Source organism: Vombatus ursinus, unplaced genomic scaffold (genome assembly GCF_900497805.2).
Source record: "Vombatus ursinus unplaced genomic scaffold, bare-nosed wombat genome assembly UNPS02014792.1, whole genome shotgun sequence".
NCBI classification, from domain to species: domain Eukaryota; kingdom Metazoa; phylum Chordata; class Mammalia; order Diprotodontia; family Vombatidae; genus Vombatus; species Vombatus ursinus.
In genome coordinates, this window is record NW_020954570.1 from 961,254 (window position 1) to 986,513 (window position 25,260).

At 36.8% G+C, this 25,260-nt stretch overlaps 1 protein-coding gene across 5 annotated transcripts in view; it reads left to right on the forward strand.

Annotated features, from left to right (window-relative positions):
* Positions 1 to 25,260, forward strand: part of PAM (peptidylglycine alpha-amidating monooxygenase) — a 354,803-nt gene that overhangs the window by 242,345 nt on the left and 87,198 nt on the right. For all 5 annotated transcript variants that reach the window (XM_027869176.1, XM_027869178.1, XM_027869179.1 and 2 more), the window contains exon 14: positions 23,729 to 23,913. In XM_027869176.1, coding sequence (XP_027724977.1) covers positions 23,729 to 23,913 — 185 coding nt within the window. The remainder of the gene's footprint in view (positions 1 to 23,728; positions 23,914 to 25,260) is intronic.

Consider the following 25,260-nt stretch of genomic DNA (forward strand, 5'->3'; position numbering starts at 1 on the left):
TGTTTGTATGCTGTCTCCATCGTTGTCAAACTGAAAGGAGGGACTGTCTTTTGCCTTTCTTTATGTCCTAACCATTTAGTAAAATGCCTGGCATATAGTAGGTACTTAATAATTTTTATTGACTGTCTGGCCCAGCAGAATAAAGAAGGTACCAGGTAGGAAGAAGGGATATAGCTGATGAATAGATGGCCAGCTCAACAGAGAAAGGCTAGGGAAGGAAAACCAGAGGTTTTTCAAAACTGCAACACCCTCTACCTCATGTTTGCGTCAATAAAACCTTGTCAGTGGCGTAAAAAAATAATTCTCCTCTTCCTATTAGCTGTGACTGGAGGAAATTAATCTAGTTTATGTAATCGATTTATGGATTACTTAAATAGAAGTTTAAAAAGGACTAGGTCATAGTCCAATTTTATATGATTTGGAATTATAATTTTATCTATTAAAAGACCCTTCTTGTCCATTTTGATTCTTACGGTAAAGTTATGGTACAGACCAGAAGTTCTAATCATGAGGTATATAGACCCCTTCCCTCCAACTCAGATAAATTCAAGGGATCTATTAACTTAGACGGGAAAAATCGTATATTTTCATCAGTCTTTCACTGAAATTTAGCATTACCTTCAATTATTTAAAAACATTATTCTCAGAGTAGACCCATAGGTTTCACCAAAAGGGTCTACAACATAAATGAACTTTTCCCCTTTCAAATAAAGAAAAAAACAAAAGTTCAAGGATAAAGAACACTATGTATTACCACACCTTCATTCCCAACTTTGACATGAAATCCATGTTAGGGTCTGGCAGAGACTGTTAAAAAAAAACATGTTATCTAGGCTATTAAAAACTGAATAATCTAAATAAGGATTATTTAGTTTTACGCATATGTGGCCTGTTAGTGATGTAAAAGTCTGTCAAGAGGTTAACAAATACTTCCCAAAACCCTATGCTCTGCCTAACAAATTTATCTGAACAAATATTAAATACCTCCCATATGCAAAGTAGTTTGTCAGACATGGGAAGAAATACAAAGATGAAAGACACTCCTATCCTCATTCACTTTATTGTCTAGTAGGGGTAAAACCAGACAACTGTAATTCAGAAAATTATAGGATAAATACCTTAGAAAGATTCAAAAAGTGGTATGTGAGTTCTGTAGGGAAAAGTTCTCATTAATATTAGAAGGTCAAGGAAGACCTCATGAAGGAGGTGGCATTTGAGTTAAAATTTAAAGGATGAATAGAAATTTAATGATCAGAGCAGAAGCAACATGTTCTAGACACAAAGAAAACCTAAAAGTTATAGGCCATGTTCAATGGACCAAGTAGTCTATTTAGCTGAAATATAGAGTGTTTAGAGGATCACAGTATTAGATAAGATTAAAAGCCATTTTTTTATTAAGATGAAACTATATCAATAATCAATATGTAAGATATTAGATAGAGAGACATAATCCACATTTGATTGAGGTGGGGGAGAAGAACAAAAATGTGATTTCTATATGTTTCGTTATGTGATGTTATTCTGGGTCTGACTCAGACCAGGTTGGTCCAGCTTCAGGTTGTGGATTAAAATAAGATGAGGCACTTTTAGACTATATAACATTTAACAGAAGGCAAAAAATAAAACATTGGTTCAAGTAGATGTCTCCCCTATCTTTTCTCCCACCCTTCTGCACATAGAAGCAAGTCTGGGTAGAAGGATGCGTTGACTTGCATGGCTCAGTCCCCAGTCCCCTGGTTCAATCCAGTCTCAGGGACAGCTTCCCTCCCTTTTAGGGAAAAACTTTTTTTTCAGTTGTATCTGATTGTTCATGACCCCATTTGTGGTTTTCCACAAGATATTGGAAGGCTTTGCCATTTCCTTCTCCAACTCATTTTACAGATAAGGAAATTGAGGCAGAGTTAGATGACTTGTCCAGGGTCACACTGCTACTAAGTGTATGAGGCCAGATTTGACCTCAGGAAGATGAGTCTCCCTGACTCCTGGTTAGCACTCCATCCTCTGTGCCACCTAGCTGCCCTCAGGGAAAAACTAATTCAGCTTATATGATCACTCTTACCCCACCACGCTCTTTCATGACTAGGTCTTAAAGGTCTTCTAAGCCATCTGAGCACTTAAATGACCTTAGGGCCATTACTGAATAACTATAACCTCGAGGATTCAAGGGGTCTAAAATAGGCAGCCTTGGAGGAGCATCTTAATGTAGGTGAAACAAAAACAACACAGAAAAGTAAATACAATGAAATGACACCCTGAGTGACAATATGGTCGTTGAAGACTAGAAATCCAAGGCTTTGACTTCCCCCTTCAGAAGGACCAAACCTCAAATTTCAATGATCTAGTCCATGTGGTAGATGATGCCAAATCTTTGCAAATTACTGTGGGTCTCCCAATGAAAAGCAGTGACAAGAAGAACCGGATCGGGAACATCAGGGCCACAACACAGTCAGTGATCTTCATCCTAGATAAGGTTCATCTGCCTCAATGAGAGGTGGTTACCAAGACTTGCCCTGTACCATGTTCCCGGTGTGCCCGAGTCCAATAGCCAGCACTTACCACTCCTGGAAGCCCTGTCAGAGGGGTGATATCAAAACTTGGCCCCTTGAATGGCCTGTGTTGAGAGCCTATAGCGATCAGGAAAGGATTCTCTCTCACCCTCATCTAGGGGCATAGGTTTGCCACCAAGTCAGCCAAGGGATCTTATTTCTTCCAGGTAAATATAGATTCACAATAATTATGTAAAGACAGCTTCACCTCATTACAAACTAAGGCACCTCCCAATAAGTCTACCCTATCCCACCTCCCACCCCCGCACGCTTTTTTGGGGGAAGGAATTGTTCAAACTATCCTAAGGGAAAGGATACCTGCCAAATGAGGGAAACGTAAACCATTTCACCGAGGTATAAGGAGTCCTGTGTGGGGACAGGAACCTGAAGACACTGGTGACTCTGTGTTAAGGAGAGAATAAGGAAGGATTGTAGAGCATCAACCCAATGTATGTCCCAAAGAAGCACATTCTTATCAGTTAAGGCTTCTTGGGGTTTTGATCCAAGAAACTGCTAGACCTACCCCTTTCTATGGGGGACATAAATTTATTGCAGACAAGTTTTCTGAGATGTGGGACACTCAACCCCTGTAGTGAGGGGCATGATGCCAGAGTTCTTCTTCAAGATCATGCCATACTGGTCACTCAGGTGTAATAACTTTACTTTGTTTTTTTTGGGCAAAATAAGGAAAATAGTACTTAGGATTTTTTCTTTCATATAGATGTTATAAGGGCATTTTAATTTGTGGAACTTGCTTTACTTGGACAATTTTTAAAGGCACTTTAAGGTTTTGTTTTTTTTAAGAAAAAGTTTTCATAGATTAAAATGAAGATAGAACTATTGTTAAGTTGGGGGATGTTGTTGCTGATGAAGTAAAAAGTCAAAAAACTTTATTTTCATATGAAATTAAGGTTATAAAATGTAGACTAAAACCATCTGAAATTGGGTGTGTTAAAACATTTATCTGCTGACTAAGTGAAATTACAGAATTCTAGGATAAGAATGGCTGTTAGTTGTCAGGGGAAAGAAACAACAGTCACACAGGAAAGAAAAAGCATTTAATAAGGTGGAAGAAGGCTTTTTAGTAACACGAAAGCAATTTTGAGATTGAAAAGCATCTGTTGGGTGTTTGGCAAACCAGTGCCCAACTTAGAATAAGGAGTGTGATTAGCTTTGAGATAAGTCAAACAATAGTCTCCAAAGAGGACTGTGATTTGCCTAGGTTGATGTCCAAGTGCTTGATAAATATGTTGAATTTGGCAAAGGGTTGTGATAAAAGTAAGATATTTTAGGTCATGTTTATGTTTAAGTGATGATTCAGTCAATAAATATGATATGATACAGTGCTTAGAAAACTGGCTTCAAAGCTAGTTGAAGTTCTGCCTCTGACATAGACAGGATATGTAACCCTGGGTAAGTCAAGTATACTCCAAGTGCTCTAAGTAATTCTCTAAGACTATAATTTTCAGGGAAGGTATCTAGATGCATATTTTTTTTTTGCTTTTTGGTGAGGCAGTTGGGGTTAAGTGACTTGCCCAGGGTCACACAGCTAGTACATGTCAACTGTCTGAGGTCAGATTTGAATTCCTCCTGACTCCAAGGCCAGATCTCTAGCCACTGCACCACCTAGCTGCCCCTCCTACATGCATTTCTAAGGGGGCTGGGAGTCAGGAGGTGGGGAATTTCTTACCCCCATACTTTTCTAAATCAAGAAAATCATAGGTCCAGTTTCTGTGGCTAATGTCAAATGTTTTATTTCATAAGAAATAAAAAGCTTAAAGGGGTGACTGTAACAATTTGATTATAGAATATAAATTCCATGAAGGCAGGAGCTATTTTTTCATTTGTGTTCCCACCACCTGGCAGAGAACCTTACATATTTTTTGTTGTTCTTACCTGTGATCTTACTAGTCTGGGGACCTCCCTACCAATGTAGAAACTATTGTGATATGAGTACCACCTGTTTTGTTTGTATTGGACTAGTTTCCCTTTGAAGAGGCAGGGAGGCCATTCTCAAGATTTAATTGGGCCAGGATACTAGGGTTTGAATCATTGGTTTGGTTCCCTTCCCCCTACCCCAGATATAACAGGCTCAGCTTATGCTGAGTTGGTGCTTGGGAAATTTTAGTTGGACTCTTAAAACCCTTTAAGGATGTCTTCCTGCCTGTGCCTCAGTGTAGTGAACACTGAGGCAGTGGATTGTAGCATTTTATTTGAATGAGTATTTAACAATTTAACATTAGGAATTATATCCTTTTTATTCCTTGTTGTTAGTAAAGTCCTTGTTATTGCATTTCATGGTGCCCAAGTGTTTTATTGCATTTTAACCCTGAGCCCGAATCATGAGACTGGCATGAATTGGGCCTAGACCAGAATATTTGGCACAGTCAGCAGGTGTTGCTTGTAATGACTTTGTGGTTAAATTAATTATTGAAGTAGAGAGAGAGTGGTGGGTAAGAAAGGAAGCCTCAGGTGATTTGATGGATAGATACAGCACTGTTGTCTGGTATCTTGTGGCTGCAGGATATGTAGGGATATGTGAGGAGCTCTCTCAGTGGGAAAAGGAGGGAGTTCCCACTTACCCTCCCCTCCTGCAGGTTTTGCATGATGGATGCTTAAGTAGTTTACAGGGAAAATAGAAGTGTAGAAAAAAGAATCCCTTGGCTCTTTTTAACAGTTTTAGAAAAGCGAGATTGCCAGTATAAGGAAAGTGAGAATAAATTGTCCTTGTGTACTTGGCAATTACAGGCAGAGGTGAATGCATTTTTTGATAGGATCATGCCTTAAAGGCAGAGGAAGTGATTATTTCCTCCCTTTTGATGGAGATGGAGGCTGGAGTATTTTGATACACAAACTCATCTTATAATAACCCTGTATAGCCAATGAAGAAGGCAGATGATGGCTGGCAATTTACAGTAGATTATCAGGAGCTGAGTAAAGTTGTTATGTTGATTGCTACAGCTGTTCCTGACCTTGTCAATATATTGGACTAGGTAATCCAGGCCCTGGGCAAGTAATATGTAATCACTCATATTGTGAATATGCTTTTCTCTATTCTCATGGCAAAGTCTAGTCAGGAGCAGTTTGCTTTAATTTGGGAAGACATTTTATATAGTTTTATATACTTTTACTGTCCTTCCACAGGATTACTAGAATTTCTCTTCATATTGCCACAGTTTGGACAGAAATCTGAAATAGTTCCCATATCTGGAAAGCATGGATGGCCTCTACAAAACTGATGACCTAATGTTTGTGTAACTGGGTTAGATGAGGCCATAATGGCAGATCCCTAAATCAGATGGTAGCTCATAAGAGAGTCAAGGGGTGAGAGATCAAGCCCAAGAAATTTCAGAATCTAACTCGTTCACATAAATCTGTAGAAATATACTGGATAGGGAGAACCCAAATGATTCTGGATATAGGTCATAATAAACTACTGACACTTACTTCCCCACAGTCTTAAAAAGAAGCTCAGTGTTTTACTGAATGCTTTTGGGTTCTAAAGAATTCACATTCCACACCTGGTTACTTTGATGGCCCCCATTTACTGAGTCACTGTCAAATCTGCCTCTTTCAAGTGAAACCCAAAACAGGCTGTCTTTCCTTGTCAGTCCTTATGATTTTCTGTGGTTTGTGTTCTTGGAGGTCTCTTTCCATAAGAACCAAGCTGAGTAGAGCCTTTGGCAGGCACCAAGGAGTGGCCAGAATTCAGGGATAGGGAATCTGTGGCCTCAAGGCCACATGTGGCCCTCTAGTTCCTTAAGTCTGGCTCTTTAACTGAACCCAAACTTCACAAAACAAATCCTTGTGGCCTCGAGGTCACAGGTCCCCACCTCTGGGCCAGATTAAGTGATGGTTAGTGTTCTGGAGTCATAACCTACTTGAAGCAGCCACTAGTTATATCTCTTTTTTAGAAAAAGTTGCTTGCCTGTTAATGGTCCTAGTTGCTGCCAAATGGATGATGCTGGTTCATACCTCTCACCCTGCTCCCACCCTAAGTATTCAGGTGGCATGTTTTTAGAGTCAACTGGAAAATGGCATTTGATGCTTAGATGCTCCTTGAAAATTTGGAGTGGACTTCAGAAAAACCTGGAAAGACTTGTATGGTCCGATGCTGAGTGAAGTGAGCCGAAGCAGGAAAACATTGTACACAATAACAGCTATGCTGTGTGATGACTAATATTGATAAACTTAACCCTGCCCAGCAATACAGGGATCTAAGACATCTCGAAAGGCCTCATGAAGGAAAATGCTATCCACAACCAAAGAAAGAACTATGAAGTTTGAATGCAGATCGAACCATACTATTTGCTATTTTTTTCTTCTGTTGAGTTTTGTTTCCTCTTTCTGGTGGTCCCTCCTATTGGTTCTAATTCTTACTTACAACATCACTAATGTGAAAATATGTTTAATAGGAATGTAAATGTATAGCCTATATCAGATTGTGCACTGTCTTGGGGAGGTTGATGGGGAGGGAGGTGGAGAAAAATTTTAAACTCAAAAGCATATGGAAATGATTGTTGATAAATCAAAACAAATTAATTTAAAAAAAAAAGAAAATTTGAAATGGTGCCTTGGACAGCCAGCGATGTCCTGAATTCTACCACTCAAATTTTCCCTGTGAAATAGCTTTGTCATCTAAAAATTGATGACTTGGTGTGGTGCTGGGAAAGGTGTCCTAAGTGGTCTCTAAAGACCTCTTTCTTGCTCATGAGTCCAAAATGATTCTAGTCATTTTAAACTATTCATTCTACTCTAAAATAACACCTTAAAATTGCTAGAGAAATCTACCCTTTTGTAAAACTCCTGAGAATTAAGTATAATGCTGTGAGTGAAATGGAAAAAAATGACAAATTAAGTCGGTTATTGAGTAAAGCAATGTCCTGAAAACTTTATTCAGTTTATGTTGTAATATATATTGGTGATTGTATTGTTTCAGTGGAATGGTAAACAACCAAAGCTCTCTGGAATATACATCAATAGCAAAAATAATACTTGGTACTAGGAAAGTATTTTATGTATTATATATCACATATTATATATATGTGTGTGTGTGTGTATGTATATATATATACATATATATATACATAATACTATGTATTTTAGGAAGGTAATAGTCCCATAGAATTACACAGATTCACTGATCCTCAGAGGCAAAGAGACGCCAGATGCTATCTAGTTCCAAGGTTTCCTGGATAGAAATGTCTTCTGCAGTGTGCCCTGCAAGTATCATTCAGACTTTGCCTGAACACTTCTAATGAAGGGCAGCTGCTCCCCCTGAGGAAGCCCAGTCCACATTGGGATAGCTCTAATTGTGTCTAAGTTTTTCCTCACATCAAACCTACATCTTTGCAAATTCTACCCATTGTTCCTAGTTCCTTGTTCTATGCATTCCTATGATTGAAATCTCATGCTAGTCTATGGACAATTACGGTTTAAACAAGAAACCCTTTGCCCTTTTCTAGTGAGATAGAGAGATAGAGTTAGCTGCCACCTTAGCTGAAAAAAAGAATTAGTGCAGGTTTATTTAGTCTGTCTCTAATGCCCAGTTTATAACAGACATAATCTTGCCTTCATCTAATCTGGAAGCTCTTTTAAACCTTTGAAGCATTTTGATTCCAATTTTATTTCTTTGTGTGTATAACTTATGGTCTATACAAATTTTAAGCTCCTCGAAGGCATGTGTATCATTATATCTTCCCTACCACTCCAGCTCACAGGCCTATATATGGTGTATTACATATCAGAGACATTTAATAAATGTTTATTGTTGAATAATAATAGCTAGCATTTATATAACACTTTAAGGTTTCCAAAACACTTTACATAAATTATCTAATTTGATTCTCATAACAACACTGAAAGATAGGTATTGATATTACCCCCATTTATAGATGAGGAAACAGAAGCACTGAAGGTTAAATGTCTTGTTCAGTATTACAAGGTAGTACAGGATTCAAACTCAAGTGTTCCTGACACTAGATCCAGCACTCTGCACCAGAAAGAATGAATGAAATTGAGCAATTGGTCTTCTTATGAGTTATCTGGGGTGAGAATTTTTCTCTTTTTGTGAACTAGTTGATAAAGCCAGCATCACAAATGAGTAAACAGCAAAAACTAGTAATTAGGTAATTGTAAGCCTTATCAGACTTAGTTAACAGGCTAAAATTTCTTCCTTGAGGGAAGGTTCTGTGTTGCTGTTCTTCAGTAAACAGTACATTGCCTCCTATATTACACAATAGCAAAATTCCTAAGTTAGAGGAGACTTCTACAGCCATTAGCAAACCTCTACCTGAGAAAGAATTCCCTCTACACCTGTAGGGTCAAACTCAAATAGAAATGGGGGCCACTAAATCATACATAATGATCCCTGCAGGCCATATATTGACTTAGAAAACCACACGTTTAAATGTTTCTTTTTTATCAGTATGTCAACGCATTAAAATCAGACAGGGAACTCCATTCTAACTTGGTTCAGGCTGAATGTGGCCAGCAGGTCATGCATTTGACACCTCTGCCCTACGACATACCTACCTGCCAGATATCTACCCTTTTGCTTTGAAGGCTTCCAATGAGGGAAAACCCAGTAACTCTCTAGGCTACCCCGGAACTTGACCTTAACTCAAGGCTGTTTGTGTCTTCCTCTTCCTGTTGCCCCTGGTTCTGCCCTCTGTGGAGAAACAGAATAAGTGAAATCCGTCTTCCAAATGACAGCCGTTGAAATATTTGAATACTGTTATTGTGTCTCAAAGGTCTTCTCCTTTCCAGGCTGAGACCTATGCTTGTCAAAACTGAATTTCTACAGACACAGGTCACACATCTGTGCCTAAAGTTTACCAGGATGCATAGACCCAAGAGACATGGTCCAAAGCAGACAAGGACTCGACAGTGCATCACAAATTAGTAGTCTTCTTGCTGCACAAAGTAGTTGTTCCTTAGACTGTAGAATGCTTTAAAGCAGCACAGGAAGATTACGTTATTAGCAACTATCTTTAGCAGCTTTAGGGAGTCATTCTCTCCTGAGATTGAATACAAGCCTATAAGATACCTGGAGAAGGTAAGACAAAGGTGTCCTGTTCTGGAATTCGGTAATTGCAATGTAGTTGAAAGATCATTCTGAAGTCGTCCTACGTCTACCACTTACCAGAATTCGGCAATCACATAATCTCTCATAGTAGCAGGTTCCTTATCTGTAAAATGGGAATATTGATATTACTTACTTCACAGAGTTGTTAGATAAGCAATTCACAAACTGTAAAGCACCGTATTAATCTGAGGTATTATCTGTTTCCTAAGGAGAGATCCTTTTAAGAGATAGGCTGATAACCAAAGTACATCCCACCCTAATGCATTGTATTAAGGATTGATCTTAAACTGTTACCATTTATTAATAGGGTGAACTCTTAGATAAGGTTAAAAGTTTACAAACTAACAAACAAGTTCCTATGGTAGAGTGGTTGGGAATTTTTTTTTTATTTTTAATGCAGATATACTGTACTCCTTTAGAAAAGTAAATGAGAGTAATTTATCTTACCCAGATTTTTACCAATTCCTACAGTGCTGACGCTAGAATTAATCAGTCTTTAAAAAAAATAAATAATATGCCTCATGGCATTATATATACTTTGTGCTTGACATGCCAGTTCTCTAAATTAATGACAAATGCTGAAGCCAAAAAATATAAATGCTAATCGGTTCAATATTCCTACATCCTTTAATAAGAGCACTTTTTACCTCTCCTAAGAATTTATTATATTCTGTTTTTACCAATTATTTTATAGTAATTTATATTTATTCCTGATAGATTATAAACTCTTTTGATAGGGATCTCTTGTCTTAATAATCATTTCTCTTCTTTTGCACCATGCTCACTATTTTATACATGGTAGGAACTTAAGTAATGCTTATTGAGTAAATAAATGAAATAAAATCTTGAAAGTTGAATGCCAAAATTTAAAAGTTTGGGGGCAGCTTCATTGGTTCATAGATTTAGAGTTGAAAGGGATTTTAAAGACCATCTAGTTCAGTTTTACAAATGAGAAAACGGGCACAGATAGTGATTAGTCGAGGGTCACACAAGTACTAAATGGCAGAGTTGAAAGCTGAACTTGGCTCCTCTGATGCCAAATTCAGTACTTTTTTCAGCTGTACCCACTGCTTTTGAGCAGCTGTGGGCATACCTTTCATGCTAGAACAGAACTAGCCACCCAAGGCCCTAAAGACTTCATGACCTTCATAAAAACTAAACCAAAAGAATAATATTTTTCATTTGTAATATGATTGATATGTCACATCTGGGAAAATATTTGAGCTCAAAATCTTATAAAAATGAATGCTGAAAACTAAAAATAAATAAATATTAAAAAGAAAATATTAGAAGAATATTGATAGATTTTAGAGAATTTGAATGACTTGGTATATTTTAAGAAATAATCAGCATTTCATCAGCATTAATAAGTTCTTAACCTATATGTTTACTATAAATGAAAACATAATTGTAATTTGCCTCCAGTAGGCTTGCCATTTAGTTATCTCCCACTAATATTTATTCTCCCTTTATCCAAATGCTCCTTCTTTGTTACCTATAAGGACACTCAAATCTCCCCTATCCTTAAAAAAACCTTCCTTTAACTTTGCCATTTACTCAAGTTATTGTCCTATATTTCATCCCCCATCGAATAGCCAAACTCATAGAAATGCTGTCTAAACTCATTGGTTCCACTTCCTCATCTCTTACTTCTCAGACCCTAGCAGTGTGACCTCAAGCCTTCTCCATTTTCCTGAAACTGATCTTTCTAAATTTATGAATGACCTCTCAATTGCTAAATCCATTGGTTTTTTCTTAGTCCTCATCCTTCTCAACCTTGAAGCAAGAGCCCTTTCTCCAGGATACTCTCCTCACCTTGGGTTTTCAGGACATGTAAATGTGCTGGTTTACATCCTACCTATCTGCCTGCCCCCTCTCACCTAATCCATGTATTAGTGTTTTGCCAGGCTCTATCCTAGGTCCTGTTGTTTTTCTGTTCTTTCTCAGTCATCTCGTCAGCTCTAATATGTGCATTTATTATCTTTATGATGAAAAAGTCTATGATGATCCGTAATTGTCTTGCTTAATTTCAAATCTACATATTCAGCCCTCATAACTATCCTGAGCTCCACTTCCATAATAGCATATGCCTATAGGACATCTCTACCTGCAGTTCCCAAAGGCATATCAAATTCAACACAGCCAAAACAGAACTCATTAGCTTTTAACCTAAACCCATCCCTTCTCCTTATTTACCTATTTCTTTTTTTGTGATATCTATTTTTTATTATTTTTATTTATTTCTTTTTTTTTATAATTTTTACCCCATCTCGCCCTTCCCCCCACCCCAAGATGGCATGCATTCTAAATACCCCTTCCCCTAGTCTGCCTTCCCTTCTATCTCTCTCCCCTTCTCTTATCCCCTTCCCCTTCAATTTTCCTGTAAGGCAGAATGAATTTCTGTACCCCATTTCATGTATTTCTTATTTCCCAGTTGCATGTGAAAACATTTTTTTTAAAACATGTGTTTTTAAAACTTTGGATTCCAAATTTTCTCCCTCCCTCCCTCCCCACCCACCCTCATTGATAAGGCAAGCAACTAAATATAGGTTATATATGTGCAGTTATGCAAAATACTTCCACAGGAGACATGCTGTAAAAAACTAACTCTATAGCCCTTAATCCTATCCCGCCCATCCATTTATTCTATTCTTTCTTTTGACCCTCTCCCTCCTCAGAAGTATTTGCTTCTGATTACTCCCTTTCCCAGTCTGCCCTCCTCTCTATCACTCCCCTACTCTCTTGTCCCCTTCCCCCCTATTTTCCTGTAGCGTAAGACAGATTTCCACACCCAATTGATTGTGAATGTTATTCCCTCCTTAAGTCAAATCCTATGAGAATAAGTTTGCCTCATTCCCTCTCACCTTCCCCCATTTCCCCTCCACTTTAAGAGCCTTTTCTTTTCTGGTTATTTTTTTTTTGTGGGATAATTTACCCCGTTCTACCTCTCCCCTTCTCCTTCTGCTAGTATATTCCTCTTTCACCCCTTAATTTTATTCTCCAGATATGACTCCTTCATTTTCAACTCACCCTGTGCCCTTTATCTATCTATATCCGTATATACGTACATATAATTTTTTCCCCTCCAACTACCCTAATACTGACGAAGGTCTCACGAGTTACAAATATCATCTTTCCATGCAGGAATGTAAACAGTTCAACCTTAATAAATCTCTTATGATTTTCTCTTTCCTGTTTACCTCTTCATGTTCCACTTGAGTCTTGTATTTGAAAATCAAATTTTCTATTCAACTCTGGTCTTTTCATCAAGAATGCTTGAAAGTCCTCTATTTCACTGAATGACCATTTTTTCCCCTGAAGGATTATACTCAGTTTTACTGGGTAGGTGATTCTTAGTTGTCATCCTATCTCCTTTGCTCTCTGGAATATTATATTCCATGCCCTGAGGTCCCTTAATGTAGAAGCTGCTAAATCTTGTGTTATCCTGATTGTGTTTCCACAATACTTGAATTGTTTCTTTCTGGCTGCTTGTAATATTTTCTCCTTGACCTGGGAACTCTGGAATTTGGCTACAATATTCCTAGGAGTTTTCCTAGGAATATTGTTTATTTATGTTCTTAAAATATAAGGAATGTATGACAATCTCATCCCCATTCCCAAGATGCTTCAATGGTTCCACATTGTCCCAAAGATAAAAATGCAGACTCCTCCACTTAACATTTAAGGCCTTTCACAATCTGGTTCTTTCCGGGTTTATCTAACATTACTAGAAAGGCTTTGCAAATAAACTGGCCTTCTTAGTATTTTCCAAATGCAGCATTCTATTTCCTATCTCTGTGACTTTTCTGGAGAGGTTCTCCATGCCCAGAACGCTCTCCCTCTTCAGCTCCACCTCTTGGAATTCCAAACTTCCGTAAAGTTTCAGCTCAGGTCTCACCTTCTATATAAGGTATTAGTATTCTCCCTTTTACCTAAGATTACTTTGTAAATTTGTTTTTGTTGTTGTTCAGTCATTTCAATTGTGTCTGACTATGTGATCCCATTTGGGGTTTTGTTGGCAGAGATGCTGGAGTGCTTTGATATTTTCTTCTCCAGTTCATTTTAAAGATGAGGAAACTGAGGCAAACAGTGTTAAATGACTTGCCAGGGTCACACAGCTAATAGATAGCTGAAGCAAGATTTGAATTCAATTCTACCTGACTCCAGGAGTGGTGCTCTATCCACTGTGCCACCTAGCTGTGATATGTTGTATCCCTCCAGGAAAATGTGAGCTCTGTATTGTCAGAAGCTGTTGCATTTTTGTCTTTGAATGCCCAGAACTTAGTACATAACTTTGCATGTAGTAGGCACTTAATGAATGCTTATTGATGACTTAACCTTTTTTCAGGTTATGAACCCCTTTAGCAGTCTGGTAAAGCCTATAGATTTCTGGCTTCTCAGAATGATGTTTTTAAATAATTGAAGAAATGTTAGTGAAAATAGAGATGTAATTTTTCCCTTATCCACAGACCCCTGAAATCTATCCACAGACCCCTTGGAGAACTGTGAAGTACAAGTAAAGAACTCCTGTTCTAGAGGCAATAGGAAATCACTGAAGCTTCTTGAACAAGAGAGTAATGTGGTCTGACCCATGACTTAGGAATATCAGTTTGGCAACCATATGGAAGATGAATTGGAAAGAGGAAAAATTAAATTCAGAGACCTATTTAGAGGCTATTGCCATAGTTCAAGTGAGAGGTGATGAAATGTTTTCCTGACTTCTATCCTCATGGCCATCTTGTGAAGAAGGTAGTACATGTATTATTATCCCATTTCACAGATTAAAAAAAAAAAACTGAGTCTCAGAGAGGTCAAGTGACTTATCCAAGGTTGTATTTGAGCTCTGTTTCTCAAAACAACATCATATTATTGGTTTAAGGGTGGGGCACTTGGTTTAAGGGCATTAGCACTTTACTGCATAAAGAGAGAAATGAAATATTCAACTGAAACATTGGGTTACAAATGACCACACCAGAAATAGCTTAGTAGCATCACTGGCAATTTATAAAGACTCAGGTGCCGCATTACATCAGAGCGAGTTCAGTGAACTCACCAGTTTAAGTAAGGAGACTATTTCACCCCAGCTTGTTCTGTCTTATCTGCAAAGTTGAATTACAGATCAACCTCCAGTTAACTTTAGATAACTGTTTTGGGAATCTTGACTAGGGAAAGGGAAAACAATCAGACCCAAAATGAAAGTCGTTAACCAATGAGAACCCAAATGCCCTCATCAGCATCTGCTGCTGATACAAACACAAGGACTGATCCTCTGGAATCTCCAGTGTTAATATGGGGGGGAAGGGTGGAACAGAGGGGGAGATAGGTCTTTTAATTAGATGTGTGAGGTTAAAATGGTTGTTTCTTTAGTACTTCAAGAGATCTATGATCTCCACAGTGTGTGGGAGTCTTTCCTTCAGATGTTTAAAGCGCTAGCCCGTAAGTGGGCAACTGTGGCCTGGAGGTCAATTGGATTCAGTCAAAGGGCCATACTTGAGGACCTAGAGGGCCACAGGTGATCTGGAGGCCGCAGGTTCCCCACCTCTGGACTAGCCCTTCATTGTTCTCATCCCATATGATCTAGTTCAGACTGTCTGATTTGAGGATACTTTGTTCTCTAAATTCCTATTGCCATGCAGCAGGAAGGAAGGTCTTTGTAGCTATGCCTTGAACAGGAGGACTTTCTATTGGTATTTGAAGTATGTCATCTTTTATCTTCAAAGAATATTATATAACATCCCCAAAGCTTTGACTAAATGGCTTGTCTTTGGCAAACTCTAACTTTAAAATGATTTCTTTCAACCAGCTGTGATTTCATCAGTATTGGGAGATCCTACTGAGGAACTTGCTCCATAAATCTGGTTCAGCATTTTCTCCTCAAATTACAGTTTTAGAGACTTGCCTGGGGGCATTGAAAGATTACATGGCTTGCACAGTCATACAACCAGTCTGTATTAACAGCAGGTTCCCTAGAAAGTTCCCTGTAATAGTGAAATCACAGTTTACAGCCCTCCCTCCAATTAAAATCAGTGTTCACATAGCAATCTCCATCTGATGTTTTTGTACTTGCCTTACCCATGAATGTCCTTTCCCAACTCCCACTTCCCCTAGAAAGTTAGCATAATTCCACAAGTCTGATATAGATTTGGACTCTTGAGCCTACCTACTTACACATTTGAATTAAAACTTATTTGGTGTTCTGTTATCAATAGGGACGACTTCCTCAAGTATCTTTCCTCTTGATATAATTAATCTTTCTGTTGAATCCATGACACATCTTCTATAAGGAAACTGTCAAATTAAACAATTGTTATATCCATTCCAAGTCAAATTTTAGATAAGGTACAAATCTTACCTTACCTTACAAATCCTCATTTCTTATAATGAAAATTTTCCTTATCATATGAAATGGTAATAAATCGTTAGATAATAAGGGTTTTACTCCTGTGTCACAGATATCTGAAATGAATTGTATTGGTCAAATTAATAGAAACAGTATATACAAATTTTACTTCAAATATTCTTCTCTCAGTGTTATTCCTCTAGTGACAATTCAATAACTTTTGGTGAGGCAAGGTGGTACAGTAAGTAGAGAGAGCCCGACTTGGAGCCTGGAAGAGTTCATGGGTAAGTCACATGACTTCTCAGTTCTCCAAGCAACTTTTTAAGACTATAATTACTGCAGAAGAGATGTTTGTTTATATCAGAGTTTCCACAGTAAGACATCCTTATACTGCTGAAATTGTAGGGCTAACTGGCTACCAAAAAAAAAAGTTAATCTTTGAATGAAATAATTCTCCCCTAGTTTGAATTCAGTTCAGTAAGCATCTGTTAAGTATCTACTATGTACAAAGCACTGCACTAAGCCTGGAGATAGAGAAACTAGTAAAACAAAAATTCCCTCAAAAAGCTTGTATTTCAAGAAAAGGATACAAAATACATATAATAGGTAAATAGAAAGTAAATTTGAAGTACTTACAAAGTAATACAAAAAGAGGGGATAAGGGGCAGCTAGGTGGTGCAGTGGATAGAGCACCAGCTCTGAAGTCGAGAGGACCTGGGTTCAAATCCAGTCTCAGATCAAACACTTGACACTAGTTTTGTGACCCAGGGCAAGTCACTTAACCCCAATTGCCTAAAAAGAAAAAAAAAGAAAAGAAAAAGAGGGGATAGAATGCTAATAATGGGGAGGATGATTGAAAGTAGGAAATGACCCCTGAGTTGGATTCTGTAGAAAATTAGGGATTCCATAAGCTGGAGAAACAGAATAATTTCATTCAAAATACAGAGGACCATCATGCAAAAGTATAGAGGTCAGAGATAAAATGTCATCTGAAGGAAAGAGCCCAAAAAAGATACATGAAGGAGAGTCAAATGAAATTACTGGAAAGCTAGGTGGAAGTCATGTGATAGCTTTAAATGCCAGCCTAAATATTTTGTATTTTATCCCAAAAGCATTATGGAGCCATTGAAATATATTTTTTTTTATCTGACACTTCGGAACATCAATTTGGAAGCCGTGTACATTGTAGAGGGAAGAGATTAAAAACAGGAAACCAATTAGGGGACTATTTCAATATTCCAAACAGGAGATGATAAGAAACTAGGGTAGGGGTTATGCAGAGATAAAGAAAGGTAGAGAATGGGAGAAATATTTTGGAGGGAGAATCAATAAAACTTGATGATTGGTAATGTGGAATGAGGGAGAGGAAAGAATCAAGGAGGACTCCAGAGTTGCAGACCTGGGTAACCAAAAGAATAATTTCTTTATGCAGTGTTGTTGGTTTCTTTCTTAAAGAATGATAATGAAAAATCATGATAGATGAAGAGAATCCCTTCCTTTAGTTTTAAATATCTATGCTAAATTCTAATAGCTAAATATGTAAGGAATTAAGAGCCACTCCTAAATATTTAGGTGGTTAACGGATATGAACAATTTTCAAAAGAAGAAATCCAAACTACCAATATGGTAAAAATTATTCATAATGCCAATAAAAAGAGAACTCAATTAAAATTCCAAGATTTCACCTCACACCCATACAATTGGCAGAAATGATGGAAATAAGCAACTTTTAGGCCATGAGAAGAAAAGCACACTAATGCTTTTTATTGCTGGGAGAACTATGACTTGTTCCCAACTATTGTACAAAACAATTTGGAATTATTCGAGAAATATCACTATACTCTTCACATCCTTTGACACTTCAATCTCACTACTGAGTATGTGCCTCAATGAGATCAAAAAGAAAGAAGAGTTCAACATATACCATAATATTCATAGGAGCTAGAGGTAACTTGGTGTATTGAATAGAGGTTTGGTCTCGGAAGGCAGAAAGACCTAGCCCTGCTTCTGATACATGCTGACTGTTTGAACCCAGGAAAGTCACTTACTGTATCAATTCTCCAGGTAATTGATTAGAACTGCTAGTTGCAGAACCCTTGCTGATTTGTAATGGAGTTACCTCACAACAAATTCCCTATACCAATGACAGCACAGGTCTAGACCAAAACCAAAAATTCATAGCAACACTTGTTCAAGCATCAAAAACCTAGAAGAAAAAAAAAAGCTAGTTCCCATTTATTGAGAAGTAGCTGAGGAAAATGTGAGATATTAATTTATTGGAATATGACTAAGCCATAAGAAATGAAAACTTAATTGAATTCAGAGAAGGGAAGATTTCTATAGACTGATATAGAATGAAGAAATCAGAACCAAAAGAATAACATATACTATGACTACAGTGGTGTGAATGAAAACAGCGATAAAGACAGCTCATCTCAGAATAAATGCAATTGCTCATCTTGTTCAACCAGGCTGGATGAAGGAAACACACTTTCTTCTTCTCAGTAGAAAGCTGGGGAACTTCAGTTTGGGATATTGGAGATTTCACCAGAATCAGTCATTTTGTCAGTCAATTTTGCATAATTATTTTTATTTATTATGACTAGTGTAAAAAACACAAGTTCTCTGAAACAAGGTATAGCAACTAGAGTCAAACCAACTACTCCTTACTGGCCACCACCTTCAGAATGTGTCAGGAGTCACTATTTTCCAACTATTCCAGCTTCCCTAGGGATAATTTGACATAATACCATGAAAGATTAAAAAAGAAAAACAATGAGGTGCAACTAGGTGGCACAGCGGATAGAGCACTGCTCCTGAAATCAGGAGGACCTGAGTTCAAATCCGGCCTTAGACCAAACACTGGACACTTACTAGCTGTGTGACCCTGGGCAAGTCACTTAACCCCAACTGCCAAAACAAACAAACAAACAAACAAAAAACCAATTATCATGAAAAATTGCTCTAGAGACATATAAAACTCTTTTTTTGAGAAAAATCCTACCAGTCTCCTTATTTTTCCAATTTCATTAAAAATGGAGTATTAGTCAATACCTCCACTCTGTGACCTCAATCAGGAGCCATAAGTCCTTTGGCCTGGCTTGGAGATGTGGTAGGGGGCAGAGACGTGGGATTGAGAGGGAAGTAAACTTGGCTTAGACTAATCACTTCTGAGTGAAGCATCAAGTGTAAATCCAGTACTTTAATCTGCTTACTATATGACTTGGATGTCACCTAAGATTGATGGTCCATATTAATAAGGTTCAATATTTTTTCTGCTATTGAGAAACTCAGAAAATCATTAATAAATCAAAACTCATTGGAATTCTCTTGTTTTGTTCAATCCCCCAACTAGGAAAAAGCCTGGCACTTTGGATGTAGATTCTAAACTTTGCCTTTTTTTTTTCCTTTTAATCTCTGTGTACCATGAGCTATTCACTGTCTCTCTCTTTTTTTTTTTTCAGTCCTCCACCTCATAAGGAAAGACATACCTAAAATGCAATAGTTAGGACTTTTATCACAAGTAAAGACATACCCAAAACAAAGCAGTTAGGATTTTTATCAGTAGTGAATCAGCTTTAAATTACTAATTCAACCAGGAATTGTGAACAGACTTTAAAAACAAAGAAATCTCTGCTATTCTGGGCAGAGAAAGAGAAGAGAAAAAGAATACCATCACCCTTCCCAGTCTCCTGGAGAGATATAATAGTTCAACCAAAGTATCATCGGAGCCCTGGCAAGTGGAAACTGTAGCTGATGAAGTCAAGCTGTCTCAAATGCCCAGTTTCTATCACTGCCATTTCCTCTCTGTGCTATCATCCACTTGACTCAATTCAGGTCCAGCCTTTAGCATCTCTCTTTCCCAAAAAAAGAAAAGGTAGTTCAAATTCTCCACTCCCATGCTGTCCCATTCTCAGCTCAGAGGTGACAAAAGTCTCTCTCCTTCCTGGAATAGAAACAATGCTAGATTATATTTCCCAGCTCACACAGCTGATCTCTGCAGAGATGTGTCATCAAAAGCCTGCTACACATGAATGGAAGTTAAAAATCATCATCTGAGATGTTAAAATTTCAGAAAAAATATCAAGACAATTTTCACTAAACATAATATTCACTAAATATATATTCAATACTCAGTATATATTTACTACTCAAACTAACTTTTATTTTTTATGTTGCTTCAAGTTAAGTTTCTAACAAATTATTATATTTAAAGGCCTCTAATAATTTGACTTAGGAGTAGGGACTAGATTTGTGATTTCACTGGCTTAAGGAACTCCAGCATAAGGAAGATCCCCTCTCTTAACGCAGGTCAGCACTTTCTCTGCAACCTGGAGTCTTGGAGAGTTGCCTAGAAGATTGAGAGGTGAAGGGACTTGCGCTAGGTCAAATCTCCAGTATGTGTCAGAGGCAAGACTTACCCCCTGCTTTTCCTGGCTTTGCTTCTCTTTCTCTGTTCTCTGTGCCATGTTGCCCCTAATAAGTTGACATAATGCCATGAAAGATTAAAAAAAGCAATACTTTAGAGACATATAAAACATTGTCTTTTTTTGAAAAAAATCCTGCCATAGTCCTTATTTTTCCAGCTTCGTTGATAATGGAGATTTTTTAAGTGTAAGACTCACTATCTCCTTTGCTTCGTTTGGCACACCCTTTCTTTATTATTTTTTTTAGGCAATTGGAGTTAAGTGACTTGCCCAGGGTCACACAGCTAGTAAGTGTCAAGTGTTTGGTCTGAGGTCGGATTTGAACTCAGGTCCTCCTGACTTCAGGGCCAGTGTGCTATCCTCTGTGCCACCTAGTTGCCCCCTGGCACACCTTTTATAATGCAATAAGCCATTGCTTTTGTGATGATTTTTAGTTCAGCATAAGACAATTTCACCATGCTACCTTCTTTTTGTATTTCTCTCTATGACTGCCTAGCATTTTCTTTCTTCTCAGGACTATATTGGACTATATTGGTTATTGCAGTATTCCCTCATTCCAAGTCCCATAAAATGTTAATCCTCTTCCTGATTTTGTGATTTAGCATATTTCTCCATTTACATTTCATACTCACAGATTAATTACTTTGCCTTTGTCTGAAATAAATTATACTTGCTGTGATCTGACATAACTGAAATATTTTTGAATCTTATTACTATATTTTAATTTTTTACACTCTAATACTGCTTGTAGAAGTAGAATTTCAGAATCTTCATTCAAATATGTATGAAAGAAAAGGTCTTAAAAAAAAAAGATCTCCAAGGATACAGGTGTCAAAATTATAATTTAGCAGAGCATCTCGTTTTTGGCTATCTCACTCACTTCAAAACAGGTCATTGTCCAAGTTAGCGTAACTCTGAATGGATTATTTTATAATAAAGGAATAAATATACAGTTTTGCCTATTATAGTTAGTAGAAAAACCCTCCAATTGGATATATATATAAGTATACTATTTACATTTGTAGCTACTTTAGTTCTGTAGTATTTTGTGATATACATGGAGGAAAACCAGACTAGTCCCCACCTTTTTAGATATAAATTTGAATTGTGTATTGATTTGCCCAAAGTAATACCCATTGATAGTAACTTACTCAAAACCAGAACCTAGATAGGTCTCCTGATTCCCAATCCTGTGTTCCTTCCATTACACAACAATAATATGTCAGTCAGGATTCAAAAAGCATAATTTTTCTTTTCTATAATTGGTCTTCCCCCCCCCCCAGCAGTTCAGGTAATTTCAATTACAGTTATGGCTATTATTTTGTTTACAACTACGGAAATTAGCCTGAACATCTATAGTGTACACATCTATACTTCTTTCCATTGTAAAAGTTCAGACTTGAAGTTGCCAAATAAACATTACACATAAGCTAGTGCCCAAGCTCTACCTTTAGGCTTAATGAATCTATATATCATAATCATATTTATAAAGGGTTTTTTACCATTCATTAATTTGAAAAGGTTGCTTGGATGTTTTGTTTTCCGTTTTTGTAAGGAAGTTCAATAGTTCACTGAGCTGGAACTGTTTAATCCCTTTTTTTTCCCTCATCTCTCCCTCCTTCTGGATAGCGAGAAGCAAGATAATGCTGTAGCAGTCTCTGACTCATACTCACACCAGTCATTGGTGGAGATTTTTTTTGGGGGGGGGCAACAATGAAGCTATTAAGATGCATTTCCTAAAAGGGTATTTGTTATTATGAAGATATGTCTAGTGAACAGGTGTCTATTTTGAGGATGCATATCACCAGTGGCTGATGTTTTATGGAAGAGGCAATTGCACTGGACAGGTATCAGATTCATATAGTGAGAAATGGTATTACTTTCTTTATGTGTTTACAGAGCTTTCTGTGGCAGGAATTCATTTTCTGTGAATCTCAAAGGGACCCCAAATTAGCCTAAAGAAACTAACTCCCCTTTTGGGACAGAGTTATTGGTTGTTGAGACTGTCTGTTTTTCTCTGCTTCCATGGCTGGTATCATTACTGTTGCTATAGTGAATATTCAGCGTGACATCAGTGGAGAAGTCAGCATTGATATTTTTCCAAGTAATAAACTGTGAATTCCCAAAACTTTTTTTTAAAGTGTAGGCTTGATGAAAAATTATGAACATTAATTTTAAAATATTCTCTTGATGTTAATATGTGAAACTTCCATGAAGAGTTCAAATATTGAATTATTTAAAACAGTGTGATAGTATTATATAGTAATAAACTATATTATATATTTGAGGAAGCCCTTCAGTCGAGGAAATAATTGGCCATTCTTAAAGTCTCAAATTATAGTTTATTTGCCCCCCCCAAGAAAAATTTTATTTTAATCTCTGTTGAACATTGGCTGAATAGGATAGCCCATTTTGGCATAAATCCATGAGATAGATTATTTCTAATAATATTTCATGTCATACATGCTGCCATAAGATCATAGGATTTGAGAGCTGCAGGAGACTATAGCAGTTAGTTCAACCACCTCATTTCACAGATTAGGAAAAGTGATTAGAATAGCTAATTAAGCGACTTACTTAAGGTTATATAGGTACTTGTTTCGCAGCCAAGATTCATACTGAGGACTCTTGATGCCAAATTCATTGCTCCTACAACCAATTTCATTTTCTGTACTGTAGAAAAATTTGATTGTGTTGCCTGGTCAAATATCGAGAAAAATCCTTGAGTGTATTTAGGGTTGTAATTCCATATACATTCTAATGAACCTGACCAAGATTTAAGTAGAGAGGACAAGGTTATAGGCCCTAGGATAAATTTTTAAAAATTATTTTAATGAATTATTGATCTGATTTGGTATCCATGTTGAAAAGTTCTGAAATAGACTAACTTAAGACATTTGCTATGAAAAAATCACCAATGTTTATGTGATTTTATAACAAATAGAGGACTGAAAAGAATAAAAGAAATGGGAAGAGAAATGTCAATGGCTTAACAACTTGGTATGTCATATCTGTGATATCTCAGGGCTATCCATGGAGTAGCTGCAAACTATTATTCTTTGTGATTAAGTAGAAAGAAATAATTATATATAAACTTTTGATATTAATGCTATGATATGTTTTTAATGTAAGTTATAAAATATTCTTACTACATTATTACCCTTAATCCAGTGCTGGCAGATTTTTCTTGATTCATGTTTCTTACATTAAGAATAAAATTTATGTAAACCTCTGATTTGGTGTACCTACTAATTCATATTCTCCACCCCCTGTCCTCTTCTGTCTCTTTTTTCTCCCTTCTCTCTGTCTTTCTTCCTTTTCCCAACAGAGGCACATCCAGTGATGAAATGTGTAATTTATACATTATGTATTACATGGAAGCAAAGCATGCTGTCTCTTTTATGACCTGTACACAGAACGTAGATCCAGCGATGTTCAAAACCATACCACCAGAGGCTAATATTCCCATACCAGTAAAATCTGATATGGTAATGATGCATGGACATCACAAAGGTAAAATTTACTTTGAGGCTAAATGCAATATTATACTATCTCTATGGTTATTATTTATTTTTGGAGGGTTTCCTGACCAATGACTTTATCAATTAAGAGAACTCCTGTATAAACTTCTTTCATCCATGTAGATCAGCAACTCATCTATAACTTATAGTCTTAGAAAGTTGCCTGGGCTAAGGAGCCTTTCCCAAGGTCATTCAGCTAGTATATGCCAGAGGCAGAACTTGAACCCAGGTCCTTTTGACTACCAGATCAAATCCTTATCTAGTATGCCATGTAAACTTTCATGTGTTTTTGCCCTTCTGTGATATTATTTTAGATTAATCATATTATTAGATTAATCATACTGGATTTGGACTTCTCTGAGCTTTCGCCTATTTCATCAGTTTGATATTTTTGCCTTTCCCTCATAAATCAGCATCATTTTCCAAAGTTTTGACAGACAAAATAATACTATTCTCCTTCAAATATACTCTAATTTGTCAGTTAGTGGCAATATTTACACAAGGAAATATTCTCATTTTACAAGGTGCTTATGACCAAATCTGCTCTTCCTATCCCTCGTTTATTGTTTCGTTTCCAAGCTGTCATTACTGGATATTTTTCTTATTTGCAAACTTTATATTTTAGTCTATTATAGATTAAGCGTATTGAGATCTTGACAATTCCTACTTGCTTAATTCCTAAATACCAACCACATTTTTATCTTTCTTTTGTCAGGTAAGATTTATTAAATGGAGTTAGCAATTAGGTCATGTACTTAGTTCCTGAGCAGAACAATATAAAGTATACATTCTATAAACTTGTATGATGCTGTGACACATTATAAACTACTCCAAGTAAATTGTACATGTAAAAATGAATGAATGCATGTATTACCTATATCAGATTGCTTGACCTTTTGGGGAGGGGGGATGGGAAAGAGAGAGGGAGAACAAATTTGAAACTCAAGATCTTATAAAAGTGAATATTAAAAAACTATCTTTACATGTAATTGGAAAAATACTATTTACAAAAAAAATGAGTAAATATATATGTATTTTTTTTAATTTTGTAGTATAGGTAAATATAGATAAGAGGCCAATTGTTCTAGTTGCTGAGTGAATGACTGAATGAAAGAAGGAATGATAAAATCTGGTAATTCGTTGTAATCACCCATCCTTTAATGTGAACTAATGAACTTCTACCAGGCACATACTTGGTGCTGATGTTTTTGAAATTCATGTAGCATTGGATAATATTTTCTTTTGTTAACACATCTATAATAAGTTATTTTAGGGTGTTATATATGTTAAATATAGATGATAATGTTTTATTATATATATATATATATATGTATGTATG